Here is a 16,455-nt window from a genome sequence, read left to right as displayed (position 1 = left end):
TGTGGCAACCGATGTCACCCCAGAAACGCCACCAGTAATTGGTATGTGTACAAGCACAACACTCACTGTGTATGGATGGGGTGTCTGATTCCTCTGACCTAACACGACTTATAGTTAGTGATTATTTACCATGTTTGTATTTACCATAGAAGAAACTTAGCTGCCAACAGGAGTGCTGTCCCGACAGTATCAGTAGCCAGCTAGTGTCACAGTTTCGCAATTTGGCTGCGATTCATTTGTAAAAGGGGCTCTTGTCGACATTCCGAGTGTAAATGGTAGGGCCTGTTGTCTTATTGCTATCATGTTTGTTTACCACAGTGGGCAGACCAGGAAGGGATGTTGTTTTCCTGTTAGATGGCTCTGACACCACAAGAAACTCATTCCCAGCTATGAGAGACTTTGTCCAAAGAGTCGTAGAGACACTGAGTGTGGATGACAACAAAGATCGTGTCTCGCTGGTTCAGTACAGCCGAGATGCCGCTGTTCAGTTCTATCTGAACACATACACGACTAAGAGCGACATCCTTAACATTGTCAGAGCGTTGAGGCACAGGGGCGGCAGACCCCTCAACACTGGAGCAGCTCTCCAGTACTTGAGAGATAATGTCTTTACTGACTCTGCAGGCAGCAGACGTCTTGAAGGCGTCCCGCAGGTCCTAATATTGCTAAGTGGTGGAAAGTCATTTGATAGTGTGGATGCACCCGCTTCTGCTCTCAAAAAATTGGGTGTTATCACTTTTGCAATTGCTACCAGGAACTCTGATAGCAGAGAACTGCAAAGTATAGTCAAGGATCCCAGGAATATTTTTTCCGTTTCTGAATTCACTGACTCTTCCTCTGTCATGGGCAAGCTTCTAAATACTGTGTTCATGACACCAACAGTGAATGGTAAGTAAGACCTTTAGCCCAAACAAGTTTTTCTTTTCAATTTTTCTCCAGCATCATTTCAGGATGGAATTAATCAAATCAAACAAAGTTGAGTCTCAAAAATGTCAATTTCTCTTACAATGTCCCTTTTGCTTCATATTTCAATCCACTAGGTTTTTCTACTTCTTTTATTCAGGTTATAGTTTACTTACTGTTATGTATCTAAAGGGTATTGAAGTCTTTCTGCCCTAATCTGCATTTCCAATAACAAATTATTTCTAATAAACTCCCATTTTTTTCTGTTATATTTCAACATCTTATTTAAGTGCTAGTATAGCTAACTGCTCAATGCAATATTTTAGTTTTGGACAAAATAAAAAGAAATTACAACACACTATTTTCCTTTTTCCTTAGCCGAGTCACAAGGACCCCGGAAAGACATCATCTTTGTTGTTGATGGATCTGACAGCGTTGGACGGGATTTCCCTGTCATTCTGGAGTTCATTCGTAGGGTAGTAGAGAATCTCAATGTTGGTGAAAATAAGATCCGGATCGGTGTGCTTCAGTTTGGTGATTATGCGCAAGCGGATATGTATCTGAACACACATAAAACTAAAGAAGAAGTCTTAAATGCTGTCAGGAGATTTAGACAACGGGGAGGAAGACAACGTAACCTGGGCCAGGCTTTACAATTTGTCAATGATGATATGCTGACAGCTGCGCGAGGCAGCCGGAAACAAGAGGGTGTTCCTCAGTTTCTGGTTGTCGTCTCAAGTGGGTCTCCGACAGATGACATCAGTCGTCCAGCAACCACACTGAAGCAATCAAGAGTTATTCCATTTAGCATTGGCACAAGGGATATGAATTCACAAGATCTGCAAATTGTGTCTTACGTCCCTAACTTTGCCTACATAGTGGATGATATCCCAAGCTTGCATACAGCTCAAGAAACTGTCATTAACAAGCTTACTGAATTATCAGACGATGACATTGCCAGGCTCACGCCGCAATTCACAGTCATTGAAGGTAGCTATATATCTTTATCCACTTGCTTACTTTTTCATGCTTTTTTTATTATAACTATTTTACTCCTATTAAAAATGTGTTGCTTTTTTTCCTTTAATACAGAAGTTGTACCAAGCACGGGTGGAGAAAAGAGAGATGTTGTGTTTCTTATCGATGGTTCGAGTTCAGCACGAAATGAGTTTGCTTCCATTCGCGAAATGATCCAAAGAGTTGTGGAAAAGCTGGATGTTGGAATGGACAAAGTCAGAATTTCAGTTATACAGTATAGTGATGATGCCAAAGTGGAGTTTCTCCTCAATGAGTTTTCTAATAAAAATGAAGTACGCCAGGCTGTGACACAACTTCGAAGCAAAGGAGGAAATGGTCTGAACACAGGTCGTGCTCTTGAGTGGGTCTCTCGAAACATATACCAAAGATCTGCAGGAAGTAGGATTGAAGACGGAGTGCCTCAGTTTTTAATTTTAGTTACCGGTGGCAGTTCCACAGACGATGTTAGCATACCAGCGGACCAACTTAAGAGAAGTCACATTGCACCTATTGCCATCGGTTCAAGAAATTCAGACCCCGACGAGCTGAGGAAAATTTCCCTGAAGCCTGAACTTGTATACAGCGTTGACAGTTTCAGGGAACTTCCAGCCGTGGAGCAGCAACTAATTGATTCAGTCAAAACTATTTCCGCCACTGAAATCATCGACAGCTATCGCCCTCCAGATGTAGTTTTAGGTAAGATAACTGTATATAATTGAATGTTCTTGAATTGACCAATAACAAAATCTTCTTGTTTTTCACATTTGCAGATTTGTTAGACGTTGGTCGAAAAGACATTGTTTTCCTGATTGACGGGTCAGACAGCACAGGTGTCACAGGTATAGCTCACATCCGCGACTTTATTCTGAAGCTTGTTCGACAACTCGACGTGCGGTCTGACCAAGTGCGTGTGGCTGTCGTCCAGTACGGCGACGAACGCAAAACTGAGTTCTCGCTCAATACATATGACACCAAGCCAGAAGTTGTCACGGCCATTAGAAAACTTCGTCAAATGGGCGGGCGCTCCTCCAACTTGGCTGATGCAATTGAATATGTCATACAGAATGAGTTAAAGCCCTCTGCTGGTGTTCGTCCATTGGATGCGTCTCAGCATCTTGTGGTTCTCACAGGGGGACGCTCCCCACAGGACGTATCTCTCTATGGGCCTTTGCTAAAACAATCCAGGGTTAACTGTATTGGCATAGGAGCAAGTGGAGCAGACGCAAGGCAGCTCACCCAAATTGCTAGCTCATCAGAAGATGTCCTTCAGGTTCCTACATTCCCTGGTCTGCCAGGAATCAGCGATAGGTTTGTTGCAAGACTGATGGGGACCATCCCAGTTGACCCGACCCCATATGAGATTCCCAGTAAGTTTGCAAAACTGAACAAAGTATTACTGTATGATAGAACTGCTAAACTAACTAATTAAACAACATCTTCCTCTCTGTCTCAGCCGAAGGTTTACCTGCACCCAAGAAGGCTGACATTGTGTTTTTGGTGGATAGCTCCATGAACCTGGGCAGAGATAATTTCAACAAAGTTAAGACATTTGTCGCCGAGCTAATAGATCTTTTCTACACTGACAGGGACAACCTAAGGATTGGACTGGCGCATTATGGCACTGATGTGTCAGATGTGTTCTACCTTAACACCCACAAAAACAGACCTGACATTATTACTGCCATTGAGAGTGCAGATTATAAAGGAGGACGTAGAACCAACACAGGTGCGGCCATTCGGCACATTCAAGATGTGCACTTCTCCAAAGAAAAGGGCAGTAGGAAAGATGAAGGAACTCCTCAGATTCTCATGGTCATCACGGGAGGACCCTCATCCGATGACAGCAAATCAGCGGCGCTAGGTTTAAAGAACACTGGTGTGCGAATCTTCGCGGTTGGAGTGGGCGACATGGAGAATGAGTTAGAGACACTCGCCAGTGACTCTTCCACTGTTGCCAGAGCCAGAACCGTCACGGGGCTCTCCGAGCTCATTGAGCAAATCCTAGGGACGTTAGACGATGAAGTGAAGGGCAAGGGGTGCGTTGGTGTACAGGAAGCTCCCAAAGGCAAGAAAAACAATGGCACTATTTTGTTCCAATAATGATAGAATGATAAACAGACATTACTATAGAATTATTATATTATTATTATGGAAACCTCTCATGTTGTGATGTTGTCTTTTCTAGACTGCAACCTTGAGGTGTTGGTGGGCTTCGATGTTTCGGCCCAAAATATCTTCAGTGTCCAAACCCACCTCCTGAGCAAAATGACTGCCATTCTGAAGCAGATTGCTAAAATGTCAACCATCAGTTGTTCATCAGGACAAATTCCCTCCATTCAGATCGGTATGCTCGCTATGGATTCCAATGGAAGGCCAGTCCAGGTGGACTTCTCTGACGATGCCACGAAGCTATTGGAAGAATTCAAAGCCTTGCGTGCTCGCGGCCCCTTCGTTCTCAGTGGCAAGACCATCTCGGCTTACAAAGACAGATTCAGAACCAGACAAGATAATACTGTCAAGGTTGGTTAAAAAGACACCCGTCTAGGTTATTATAAGAACAGTCAAATTTATGTTCATGATATTACTTTGAAAGTAACTACGTTTCCACCCCACTCTATTGAGAAATCTTGTTCATAAACTGATAGGTTCACAAATGCAGGTTTGATTCTAGTACTAGTAATGATATTTGAATCTATATAATTCTTTTTCAATCCAGGTTGTTATTCATTTCACTGATGGTATTGATGAGCCATATCCTGAAATGAAAAGGCAAACTGAAGAGCTCAGTCAGTCAGGTGACTACACCCTTCAAAATGATGACTTTCCACACATCAAAAATCTCTAATGCCTTCATTCATTGCAATCGATAGAAACAGTAATACGCATGAAAACAATCCCACAGATAATTTTACTAACTCAGGTTCGAACCTTTTTCACCTATTACGGGTTTGTATGAAAATTATAACTCACAAGGAACAGGTTTGCTCTAAGTAAGAAGAGACAATTATTCTATTTACAACCAGGAGTCAACGGTTTTATCCTGGTTGGGCTGGAACGAGTGGCCAAGTTTGAGGAAGCTACATTGTTGGAATTTGGCCGTGGATTAAGGTACAACAGACCCCTTCGACTCAACATACTAGACTTGGACTACGAACTGAAGGAGGAACTGGTAAGTAAAATGATAAATGAAAGTACTTATATTTATCAACCTGTTTTTACCTTAACCAAAGTTCTTCATGTTGGCTCAAATTCACCCATACATTCATACACCAATAGGACGACTTATTAACTGTGCCATGGCTGACCATTCAGAATATTAAAGTGTTGTACAACATAAAACACATTATATTCATAAACCTGATGTATTTATGTTATAGGACAATATTGCAGAGAGGGAGTGCTGTGGAGTGGCCTGCAAATGTGCAGGCACAAGGGGTCACCGAGGCGGCATAGGAGTTTCAGGACTGAAGGTAGACATTAAAAATACCTTTAAAAAAAAATCAGGAATGCTAATAATTGTTTTTTTTTTAGGGGCGTCCAGGTGGTCCGGGAAGCCAAGGCCATCCTGGAGACGAGGGTGGACCGGTATTATTTTTTTCATACTACCCATCACAACTTGTGGCCATTTTGACTGTATTATACTTCAGTATGACCTTGAACTGTAAACAACGTCCATTCCAGGCTTTCATTGGTTCCATTTTGATGTATAATTTTCCATTCCTTCACTGTCATAGATTAATTTTTTTTCTTTTGGTGGTAAATTCTCCAATCACAGGGAGAGCGAGGTCCTCCTGGTGTCAATGGAAGTCAGGGTTTTCAGGGATGTCCCGGGCAGAGAGGTTTGAAGGTAACGTGGAAAATAATTGAATTGGCTGTAAGCATTTGGTAAATATTATGATTTCCTTAACATTTGTACAATTGTTGGGGCTCATTAGCTAGAGTTATAATATATATATCATCTAATAACATCCACATTCTATCTACCGACTCTGACATTTGATTTGCTTTCTCCTCAGGGTTCTTGGGGATACTCTGGAGAAAAGGTGACTAAATTCACATTGTGAAAATGACCCATTTAAAAATGCTAACTTCTAATACTCTCACAGGGTGAAACTGGAGAGATTGCCCTGGATGGTATTAATGGTGAAGAGGTAACTGCATCTTTTGAAATGTAGTCATCCAATCAGATAGTTACATGGATAGTATTTCATGAATTTGTATCTGTGTTTTGTTTTCAGGGCAAGAGTGGAGTTGCTGGCCCCTCGGGAGGCAGAGGACATCCTGGATATAGAGTAAACATTGGATATTTAAATCACTTGTATTATGTATATTTGCCATCCAAACTTCTCCCAACTGAGATTTGTTTTATGAATGCTTCTAGGGCCCGAAAGGCATTAAAGGTCAAGCAGGAGAAAGTGGTGAAATGGGAATCAGAGGAGATCCTGTAAGTTTTGTTAACATTTTGTATATTGTTCCTGTTGAAATGACTCTCCTTATGTTTTTTTTTAAGTCAAACAAAAGTGTTTGTGTTGATGATGTCATGTCTATCTCACTAGGGTACAAGTGGACGTGATAACTCCAAACCCGGTCCAAAAGGAGACCCTGGTGATGCCGGACCAGTGGTAATGAATCATATGCTTATACAGATTCTAGATTGTTAATACTTTACATACAGTATACTTTTTACATTTATACCAACTTGGTTTTCCTCAAATTAAAGCACTCCATATGTAAGGTGAATAATAACTTTAATTTTGTGGGAATGCCGGGACCAAGCCAAGTTTAGACAATTCATCAAATATTTAACCAGCCTAATCTAATCTATAGTCCCCTTTGTGCCATTCCCCCAATGTTGCCTGGGCTGAACTGTTTAAGGTGCTTTAATCATAATGAAAAATATAACTCACTTGTTGTATTTTGCTTACCGTAAGGGCGAGCCTGGTGAGGATGGAAACAAGGGAACGCCTGGAGAACCAGGAAGAAGGGTAACACATTCTACCAATTGGTTTTGCAGTGTGACCATATTGTACTCAATTGAATCTTCTCGTTAGGGATCTGATGGGAGACGAGGTGCACCAGGACAAGCTGTAAGTCATTGTTTTAGATGTTGTATTATCAGTAATATTGATGTCGCCTCACTCAAAATCTGTTTGCCATCAAGGGTAACGCCGGACCTCCTGGAGTGGAGGGTGTGAGGGGAGAACCCGGAATCGGGGGAACCAGAGTAAGTCCTCTATGCATATTAGACTCGCTCAGGAGCGTGCCCTAGAAAATGAGAAAACACAACAATCAGTTCAAGTGTGATCCATGACAAAAATGTAGCCATGTAACCATGTAAGAAATTGCAGGGAGTGTTCAGCATACAGGTTTGAAGTATTAGGCATTAGTTTCATATACAATTGGCTAATTTGTGTTCTTGTTTAGGGACCAGCTGGACCAAATGGTGCACCAGGACCCAGAGGAGAGGATGGAAATCCTGGACCAAGAGTGAGTGAGCCTAATGGGTCTTTCTTGTTCTAAAAATACATTGTCAACCTAAAGAGTTCATTCAGAAAATATTGACAGCACTTTTTCCATTTAATACAAATTCAAATCTAATGAATGTGAATGTTTGCAGGGTCCCGGCGGACGCCCGGGTTCTTTGGGAGAAAAGGGAAGAAGAGGTGGCGTCGGTCGCAAGGTAACCACTAGAACAAACGTTTTGTTCTTTCTGTGACGGCCTTGTTTTATTTCTAAACAGTACGGCCTTAAATCCGGCTCTTTCTCATGTTACTGAGCGCACGTGTAATCTATTGGAAGAAAAGACCAAATGAAAACACAAAAGCTTGATGGAAAGAACAAAGGGAAATTGATGTAATCTATAGATGCATGCGCAAACAAGATGAGAAAGAAATTTAAGTCTGTCTCGGGCTGTTGTTTATTTGCGTAGGGAGAGCCCGGAGATCCAGGAATTAAGGGCGTCGAGGGACCCATCGGATTCCGTGGAGAATCTGTAAGAAGTGTTTTGTTTTTCATATGTAATGCTTTTGAAAGACAGCGAATAGCTCAAACGGATTTGCCGTGTTTCCTTCCAAGGGCGAAGACGGCAGAGACGGCCTTGGTATCTCAGGACCCAAAGGAAGACGGGCAAGTCCTATTCTGTCACTGTACCACTAATATATTCTTAGATAGATATCATATACAATTTTGATACTGTCAAACAATGAGACCATACTCTAAAGTTTATCTTCATTTATTTGTGTAGGGTGACGAAGGTTTCCCTGGGTTCACAGGCCTAAAGGTAGGCGAATCACGTCTTCTGCAATGTGTCAAATATAAATAAAATCTTCAGTACACACTGTACAGTGATGCGGTTAACTTAAGAGAATGCAAGGTCAAACATAAAAGTGAAAAGAAAATTGCAAATCACTGTTAGTAAGTTATTTTGTATCTATACTCAAAAGAAATGTAGCTCTCTGATGACGTGTATGGTTTGTCCTTTTTGTTACCCTGCAGGGAGAAGCTGGTAACCCTGGGACCACGGGTGGACCAGGTCCTCGAGGAAATAGCGGACAGAGGGTAAAAAAATATAGAAAATTTACAAATATCAACATATATTATATATCAGGAAATAATACTGCACCAACATTAAAGTGAGCATGTTAACAACTTGTAGCAGCATGCCATCATTCAATCGCAAGTCTAAAAGGCTTATTTTGCTTTTTATTTAAAGGGCATTGCTGGAAATGCTGGTACACCTGGTCAGAAAGGAGAGGTTGGCTATCCAGGGCCTTACGTAAGTTACCGTGTCTGCATTCTTCATCCAAATGTATTTATCTTGACATTAACGTCGCCATTGCCATCCTTCAGGGTCAGAAAGGGCCAAGAGGACCGGGCGTTGTGGTACGTACGCCTTCAAGAAAAAAATCACACAAACATTCAATTGAGGTTTAACATCATGTTTCTTCATTCTTTCTCTTCAGCAATGTGACCTCGTCAAGAAGATCCGAGATAATTGCCGTAAGTACTTTTTTAATGAACACAGACCCTAGTGTAGTCTATCAATGTAATAGACATAGGCTGTCTTTTCAGCATTTAATGATTGTCATAGAAATGTGTTTATACTAAGACTGGGATAAATATTTATAGCTTTTGTCATTATTTACAGCCTACTTTGAGGGGTGCTTCTTTTTGATGCAATTTTACTGCATGACCACATGTTAGACGGTGGAATTTGGATGATGAAACAATCTAAAGAAGATCATTTAATAATTTTTGCATGGGAAAAATAAACGAAAATATTAGAATTTGAAGATTTTAAATTCACTTATTTTTTGTTTCTAATGAGCCACTGTCAGCTTTTTGTATAGAGCAAAGACAAACATTTCCTAATGCAGAATGTCTCCATTCATAGGAAAGACAAGAGCTAGTATGACATTCGTGAGAAAGATGGTTGATCAAGGACTCTATATATGCAAATCGCGAATGTATTAAAACTATAATAACGCTAGACACTATAAACATGCAAAAAGTAGCTAAGAAAATAAGCATTATACTTTCTGTACCTGCGCAAAATGTTTGCTTCCTTTCCTCGTGTATTAAGGCAACCATGTGTAAATAACAGTTGCTACGGTGAGTACAGTGGGTAGCCAATCGGTGACGAGTAGGCGGGACAAATTGAGATATTTGTATTGGATTGGCTAAAATCGTAAAGCATTGTAAAATGCATGTAAACACCTACTTTAACTGCTTCTGAAAAATATTTACTATTTTAAGTATTTGTCCAATATTACACATCGGAAACATTAAATTAATGTATTTGTTGACTACTGATTTATGGATTATTTATTTATTAGCATTATTTATTGATAATTTATCTGTTCATTTGTTTGTTGTTGTTATTTATTCCCTACTTATTGTGTTGATGACTTATTTATTTATTAGTACTTATTTATTGATTATTTATTTTTGTTTGCTTTAAATCTCATTATAATTGAATAATGATAATAAAAGCATTTATTTCAATTCAATATACGAGATTCAGCTGGAATGCTTTAACTATTGCTTTGACTTTATTTTATTTTTTAACTGCACCATTTCTAATTCCTTTTGTCCCTTCTGTTCAACAGCATGCTGTCACGGTAGGTCCCAAAACCAAACTTTTTTTGTGTGTGTGTCGCGCTTGAACATTGTAATTGTGGCTCATGTGATCAACAGGTAAACTAGAGTGTCCTCTGTACCCGACCGAGCTTGCGTTTGCCTTGGACGCGTCCAGCGACGTGGGAAGACCGGCCTTCAACAACATGCGCGAGGCCGTGTTGCGTCTACTACGCGACATCACCATCTCAGAGAGCAACTGCCCCAGGGGCGCCCGCGTGGCTCTGGCCCTCTACAACAGCGAGGTCACCACCGAAGTACGCTTCGCCGAGGCGATGAAGAAGCGTGCGCTGCTGCGCCACGTGGAGGGCCTGCAGACCCTGCAGACCAACAAACGTCGCAGCCTGGAGACAGCCATGAGCTTTGTGGCACACAACACTTTCAAGAGAGTGCGTAGCGGCTTCCTGGTCCGCAAGGTCGCCGTCTTCTTTGTGGGCGGCTCCATTTCCAACACGCAGGCCGTCACCAATGCCGCGCTGCGACTCTACGATGCCGGCATTGCCACGGTGGTCCTGCTCAAGAATGATGACAGAAGCCTCACGAGAGCTTTGCAGGTAGACTAGGATACCCACTGTTGGAGGCACTGCACTCCCTTTGCGATTTCCTGTGGAAGTCAAGCATGCTGACTGCTGAGCTAAATCCCAACGTAGTTGCCAGAAGGTTTTTGTGAAGGAATTAGGAGCGAGGTTTCCCAACCTGTATAGCACCTGCTTGCATTCTTTACATTTTCTCAGGGTCATCATTGTTGTTTATTTCCTCTAAGGTGAACAACACAGCTTTGGCCCAGGTCATCGTCTTGCCGAACCCAGGAAGCGCACAGTTTGACTCAGTCATGAAAAAAGTCATGAGCTGTCATCTTTGTTTTGGTAAGACACTTTGCAAATAAACGTTTTTAAGTTTTGACTTTAACGTTACTGATCAAATATGAATACCGTTTTCAAAGAGTTGGAAATTCAACCTAAGAAGAAAAATTGCTTATTTTTTACAGACTTCTGCTCTCCGGACTCAACGTGCGACTACATCGCGCCGTCGCCTGGTCGAGACAGACGCTCTTTCACCACTGACGTGGACATCGACGTGGGCTTTGTGGTGGACAGCTCTGAAAGCACATACCCCGCTGTTTTCACGGAAATCAAACGCTACGTCGCACACATGGTGGAGCACCTCCACGTGGCGTCCGTCCCCAGCACGTCCGCCCACCACGCCAGAGTGGCCTTCGTCCAGCAGGCGCCCTACGAGTTCCTCCGCAACCGGACCGGCCTTCCCGTCCACGTGGACATCGGCCTGACCGATCACGAGTCGGCGAAGTCCTTCGTCGACTTCTTGCTGGACAAGACGCCCCAGCTTGAAGGCGGACACTCGTTGGCGGACGCGGTGGAGTGGACGTCTGATCACGTTTTTGAGAAGGCGCCCTTACCGCGCCCTCGTAAGGTGTTGGCGCTCTTCGTGACGGGCGGCGTGGAGGAGGATGAGGAACGGCTGGTGCGTGTCGCCATCGAGGTCAAGTGCAGAGGCTACTTCGTGGTCGTCTTTGGCGTGGGCGACAAGCTGAGCGCGGCCGACAGCCGCGTCCTGTCGCGCGTGGCCAGCGAGCCGTCCGACGTCTTCTTCAAGAGGATTGACGACATCTCGCAATTTTACGACAAGAACCTTCTCATATTTGGACAGATGCTGCCCAAATACATCAGCAGTAAGTTTACAAAGCTCATATTTCTTTCCATAAAAAAAATCTAATCCGTATTTTCTTATTACTAATATTTTTTTGTATTCTCCCGTCGTATCCTTCTTATTAATATTGTTTTTAAAATACTACTGTACTTAGTTTTCTGTAATATTTTTGCTTGGAAAATTATGACATTTTTGAAAACAGTTCTAACTTGATAATAGACATTTTTACAGATTTTTGAAATATAGTTTGAATGTTTTTGTTCATTTTGCAGTTGAAAATGCTTTCTACATGTCCCCTGAAGTGTCCAAACATTGCAAGTGGTTCCAGAGCGACCAACCTCTGAAAAATCCTTTTACCAATCACATCCACCAACACCAGTGAGCATTTTTTTGATTGACAAGTTTTGGGGTTAGTGCATTATGAATTTCATCACTTTCTATTGTGATCTCATTGTTTCCAGGAGCCAAACGAAACATCATGAAAAGCAGCAGGAATCTCACCAAGTCAAACACATAGGTACGATTCACGCTAGTAACTGTGCACAATATAAAGGAGCCATTTGTTCCTGAATTATAATTATGAGACCAAAAAAATAAAAAAAATATCATACCATGAATACATATGGAAACTTAAGACAAAAAACGACTCCAGAAAGAAAGCCAAAACACATGGATTAAGAAAAATCTAATGTACAAATATTATTTGAAGATATTCTTGTATAGTTTCATAAAACATTAAAACATACACAACCTGATACACACACATAAATATTAGAAACACAAATATAATTATGAAAAAGGATTAATTAGATTTATGATGAAAATTAGAGACAGAAAATACCCCCAAAATATTAAAAACATCAAGAAGTGAGATTAAAAGTACAAATATTGATTAAAAAATGAATTGCAAATGAAATATAGAAGTTAAACAATAAATTATCTATTATTTGTTGCTATTCCACCGGTCAGAATTGGACGAGGACGAGCTTAACGTGTCCAACGTGACTTCTGGCGGCTTCCGGCTGCGCTGGAACAACCCGGACCCCAAGAACTTCGTCTACTTCCAAGTGACGGTGACACATCTGCGTGGCCACGCCCCGGTGGTCAAGACCAACGTGTCGGCGTCCGAGCTGTCCGTGGATGGGTTGGAGGGCGGGCAGACCTACCACGTGGTCGTGACGGGCCGCGGAGCCGATGGACACGTGCTCTCCACACACAAAGGCATCGTCACCACCAGTACGTCCCTAAACACTTTAACATTGCCCGTCCAGAGAATATTTCGTTAACCCTGTCGTTAATAGAAGCGGCCATGCAGCGGCCCGTCGTCAGCGGTCACGTCATCACCTCTCCAGTCAACGCGCCGCTGGATAAACCAGAGACCGGTAAATCCCAATCCCTGGCAAATAAACTATTTGCTCCAATTTAACCCTTGTTTTTTTATCTTCAATTTTTGTTATTGCATTCATATTGGACAAAGGTGTGAAACCTGTGGCCCGGGGAGCAATTGTAGGCCCCATTTGACATCAAAAGCAGTTTAAAATATAATTTTCTCTCTTTTGGTAACTGTTTCAACAATGCTTGATTACTTGAATGAGTCAAGTTAATGATCACTTAAAAAAAATGGGCCTAATGTTGTGATCACTGTCCCTAAAAGGGTTAAATATGAAAAAATATGACTCTCTACAAAATGGTAATATCGACCTCACATGTTCTGTTTTGACTCAACAAATATTTTGAATCTCACCTTGTCATTCTAAAGCTAAATTCAACATTTTGGCCAAACTGTCCAAATACAGTTAAGTGTACCGCCAAAAACAAAGTGGCTATTTCTAATTTTCTCTCCTATCTTTCCACCTGTGTGACATCACAGAACCAGAGCCTCAGCGTGATGCTCAGGAGCAGCAGGTGGAAACGTTGGAGCTCCACCCGGCTCCAGGTTGGCACCTTTGCCTTCCTAACAACATTCTCTCACATATCACGCCTGTTTTTATTCCATCCTTTTTGACTTGAAACTATACTAACGTGTCTAATCGTATCCTGTTTGATGGTACAGCGGCTTTAAGGGCCGTGGACTTTTGCCAGATGCCCAAAGATGAGGGGGCGTGCGCCAAATTTGTCCTCAAGTGGCACTACGATGCGCCCAGCAAGAGCTGCGCACGCTTCTGGTACGGAGGATGCGGCGGAAACCAGAATCGCTTCGACACACACGAGCAATGCGCGAAGGCTTGTGGAAAAAAAGGTACTAACATCTTCCCACAGCAATAGCAGTTTGCAAGGAAATAATATTTCACATTTATGTGAGGATAAATACGGTCAAAAGGATCTCTTTGATAGACTAAAATGAGGAACAAAAGCCATATTCTTAAAAAAATACATACATTTTACAGTAAAAGATAGTTTTGTATCTACATGGAAAAACTCATTTTTCTATATACTATTTATACTATAGCCAACACTATATATTTACTTTAGCCAAATGTGTATGTATTTTATATAGTTATTTTATATATATATGCAATATCTTAGATTGTGCAATATTTTAGAATTTACCTTTTTATATTACTTATTTATGTTTTTACAGAGAAACACACACTTTGTGGAGTAGCACCACTAGTTTTGTTATACGCAGTTATTGTATTATGACAATGAAGGCTTTTGATTTGATTGATTTGATTTTGTATCAATCTGCTATATTATATTGTATATCATTCTTTTCTTGAGGAAGGAAAAATAGAGGAAAAAAGTAGAATTTCCATAGCAGAACATGTACGTATAATGAAAATTCTGCATTAAAAGGCGACCTTTAGTCTTTTATACAATTCAAGGAATAAAATAGTTAGTGCTGCTCAAAAAAAACCCTAAACTGTTGCACTTTTTCTTCAGCGGCCATCAATCAAGCTACGATGGCTTCACTGCGAACATAGGAGACCTGCGTTTTGAGGAGAACGAGCCACACTGATCAAACTGTACGAATGGAGGCCGCGCTGGATTCCGCGCAAATGGACTCGTCCCCCACCCACCGCCAAACCTTTCCAAATGAAGCAACCACATTTGCCGCATGAATTGTTTATTGTTTTTTTTCCCTTCATCTACTGGTGCTACTTCAAATGTTTGTTTGGCAGACGCTCATGATGTGCATTTTGTTTTGTACAGTCCAGCGGTAGGTTTTTTCTACGTGCAGCATTTTTTTACTGAATCAAGCGTAAAGTAAACAACATTCAGGGCTTGCATGAACCACTTCACCAAGCTTCTTATGTTCTGTTTCAGATTCCACATTCACCGGTTTGCTCTCTCTGCCTTTTTAAGTGTCATTCGATAACCGTGTAATCATTCCTTCGGTAGCCACAGAATGCCGTCTTAGCACGAGTCTTTTAAACTTTTAAATTGCTCCCAACTGTTCGAATGCAAAGGAGTGAGTAAAGTTTACTTGTCGATCCGCAGCCTCAAACGAACCAAAGCAATTTTCCAAGTTCGAATGTATTGGTTGATTTTGTTTCATTTACTGAAACTTGTTTCATCAGATTGTAGAACACACAATAAAATAGACTTTTTAATAAACAAACGCCTCCATTCATCAGTCTCCTTCTTTTCAAGGTCAGGTCAGACATTCACATTTTTCGAGCTATTGGCGGTGATCATTTTGAACCTATAAGTTGCCGTCAATTGCAGCCAATGAGCTTGATCGCCTTGAAATGATGATCACGTTAATGATTTCTCACTGCACGATGCAAATAGTCTTTAGGTTTTCTTGTAAATAATGTAAGGCACGAGAAACTTGCTGGCAACCAGTCAAAAATGGTTCATTGAAAAGAGATGATGCGGGAGAGTCCACAGTTTAAAAAGTCACTCATCAAAAAAAATAAAACTAACATTTCTCCTGTCAAGTGTACTTTTTTTCCCCCAACTTAGCCCACTTTTTCCAGATGTTACATCTCCCGGGATTCCTGAAATACTCTTGCAATAAACACTTAATTTCCTGTATTGCTCCCCATTCATTAATAATGTATCTCAACTCCAGATTCCATGGAAAAGAAAAAGGAAAAAACACTTAGAAAAAACCCAGGAGTGCAACAAAAAGAATTATATTTACACTTGTTATAGCAACAAAGTTTTTTTATGTGACTTGTAATTTTTTAATTATGTTACTACTGTGTAAAATTGATTCCGAGGACTGATTTTTCTCATTGGACTTCCATTTTAAGTAAAAATGATCCCAAGGGTGAACGCCTCTGCCAAATCTGGTTAGTATTAGATTTTGGAAAAACAGTCCAAAGAGTAATTTATTATCATTACTAAATGACGATTTCAAAATGATTCCAATGATCATCTCTTTGAGTTATGTCATATTCAAAATGAAGTCCAGCGACTTCTGTTCATTTTTTTTCTCTCAAACTGCTAAAACAGCACGAGTGATGCCACGCTAACAATGACAAACACTGCTGGCGTTGCGTCTTTCCATAAAAGTCGAGGAGACTGTAAATGAATATCACATTGAGCAGCAGTCCCTGTTAAACGCACTCACTTGCTATCTAAAGTTCCAGAAGGCTTACTGTGCTGGACCAACAAACTAAACTTCCCCACTTTTTATTTGGCTAAGTGCATGCCTTTGGGTTTAGTAAGAGTAAAATCTAGTGGAAACTTCTGGCCTATTCCAGAGTTCCCTTATGACAAGCACAATTGGGTTCACATCCATTACCATGAGAACCCTGCGAAAGTCTCAAGCACCAAGTC

General features: G+C 41.2%; 2 protein-coding genes across 9 annotated transcripts in view; one reads left to right on the top strand and one right to left on the bottom strand.

Moving 5' to 3' along the window:
- The window catches only part of mlphb (melanophilin b), a 60,582-nt gene extending 51,068 nt beyond the window's left edge, over positions 1-9,514 (bottom strand). For all 6 annotated transcript variants that reach the window (XM_077616625.1, XM_077616626.1, XM_077616619.1 and 3 more), the window contains exons 1-4: positions 9,465-9,514; positions 8,705-8,812; positions 7,060-7,185; positions 6,846-6,975 (exon numbers count right to left, since the gene is read on the bottom strand). The gene's annotated coding sequence lies outside the window, so the exon portion shown is untranslated. The remainder of the gene's footprint in view (positions 1-6,845; positions 6,976-7,059; positions 7,186-8,704; positions 8,813-9,464) is intronic.
- Positions 1-15,298, top strand: part of LOC144086644 (collagen alpha-3(VI) chain-like) — a 43,661-nt gene extending 28,363 nt beyond the window's left edge. For 2 of the 3 annotated variants that reach the window (XM_077616617.1, XM_077616615.1), the window contains 38 exons: positions 1,282-1,893; positions 1,996-2,616; positions 2,691-3,287; positions 3,374-3,985; positions 4,106-4,440; positions 4,637-4,715; positions 4,944-5,089; positions 5,298-5,390; positions 5,452-5,505; positions 5,696-5,767; positions 5,937-5,963; positions 6,027-6,071; positions 6,159-6,212; positions 6,302-6,364; positions 6,477-6,542; positions 6,852-6,905; positions 6,972-7,007; positions 7,082-7,144; positions 7,345-7,407; positions 7,538-7,600; positions 7,850-7,912; positions 7,996-8,046; positions 8,165-8,200; positions 8,416-8,478; positions 8,633-8,695; positions 8,770-8,802; positions 8,883-8,919; positions 10,029-10,040; positions 10,117-10,610; positions 10,820-10,922; positions 11,045-11,746; positions 11,997-12,102; positions 12,186-12,241; positions 12,694-12,960; positions 13,026-13,106; positions 13,595-13,660; positions 13,778-13,963; positions 14,608-15,298. In XM_077616617.1, the coding sequence (XP_077472743.1) occupies positions 1,282-1,893; positions 1,996-2,616; positions 2,691-3,287; positions 3,374-3,985; positions 4,106-4,440; positions 4,637-4,715; positions 4,944-5,089; positions 5,298-5,390; positions 5,452-5,505; positions 5,696-5,767; positions 5,937-5,963; positions 6,027-6,071; positions 6,159-6,212; positions 6,302-6,364; positions 6,477-6,542; positions 6,852-6,905; positions 6,972-7,007; positions 7,082-7,144; positions 7,345-7,407; positions 7,538-7,600; positions 7,850-7,912; positions 7,996-8,046; positions 8,165-8,200; positions 8,416-8,478; positions 8,633-8,695; positions 8,770-8,802; positions 8,883-8,919; positions 10,029-10,040; positions 10,117-10,610; positions 10,820-10,922; positions 11,045-11,746; positions 11,997-12,102; positions 12,186-12,241; positions 12,694-12,960; positions 13,026-13,106; positions 13,595-13,660; positions 13,778-13,963; positions 14,608-14,648 (6,215 nt within the window). In that variant the 3' untranslated portion in view covers positions 14,649-15,298. The remainder of the gene's footprint in view (positions 1-1,281; positions 1,894-1,995; positions 2,617-2,690; positions 3,288-3,373; positions 3,986-4,105; positions 4,441-4,636; positions 4,716-4,943; positions 5,090-5,297; positions 5,391-5,451; positions 5,506-5,695; positions 5,768-5,936; positions 5,964-6,026; positions 6,072-6,158; positions 6,213-6,301; positions 6,365-6,476; positions 6,543-6,851; positions 6,906-6,971; positions 7,008-7,081; positions 7,145-7,344; positions 7,408-7,537; positions 7,601-7,849; positions 7,913-7,995; positions 8,047-8,164; positions 8,201-8,415; positions 8,479-8,632; positions 8,696-8,769; positions 8,803-8,882; positions 8,920-10,028; positions 10,041-10,116; positions 10,611-10,819; positions 10,923-11,044; positions 11,747-11,996; positions 12,103-12,185; positions 12,242-12,693; positions 12,961-13,025; positions 13,107-13,594; positions 13,661-13,777; positions 13,964-14,607) is intronic. The other variant, XM_077616616.1, reaches the window with a different exon arrangement.
- Positions 15,299-16,455: the final 1,157 nt, after the last annotated feature.

This window comes from Stigmatopora argus, chromosome 13 (assembly GCF_051989625.1).
Source record: "Stigmatopora argus isolate UIUO_Sarg chromosome 13, RoL_Sarg_1.0, whole genome shotgun sequence".
NCBI lineage: Eukaryota > Metazoa > Chordata > Actinopteri > Syngnathiformes > Syngnathidae > Stigmatopora > Stigmatopora argus.
This window is presented reverse-complemented; position numbering and strand designations above follow the sequence as displayed.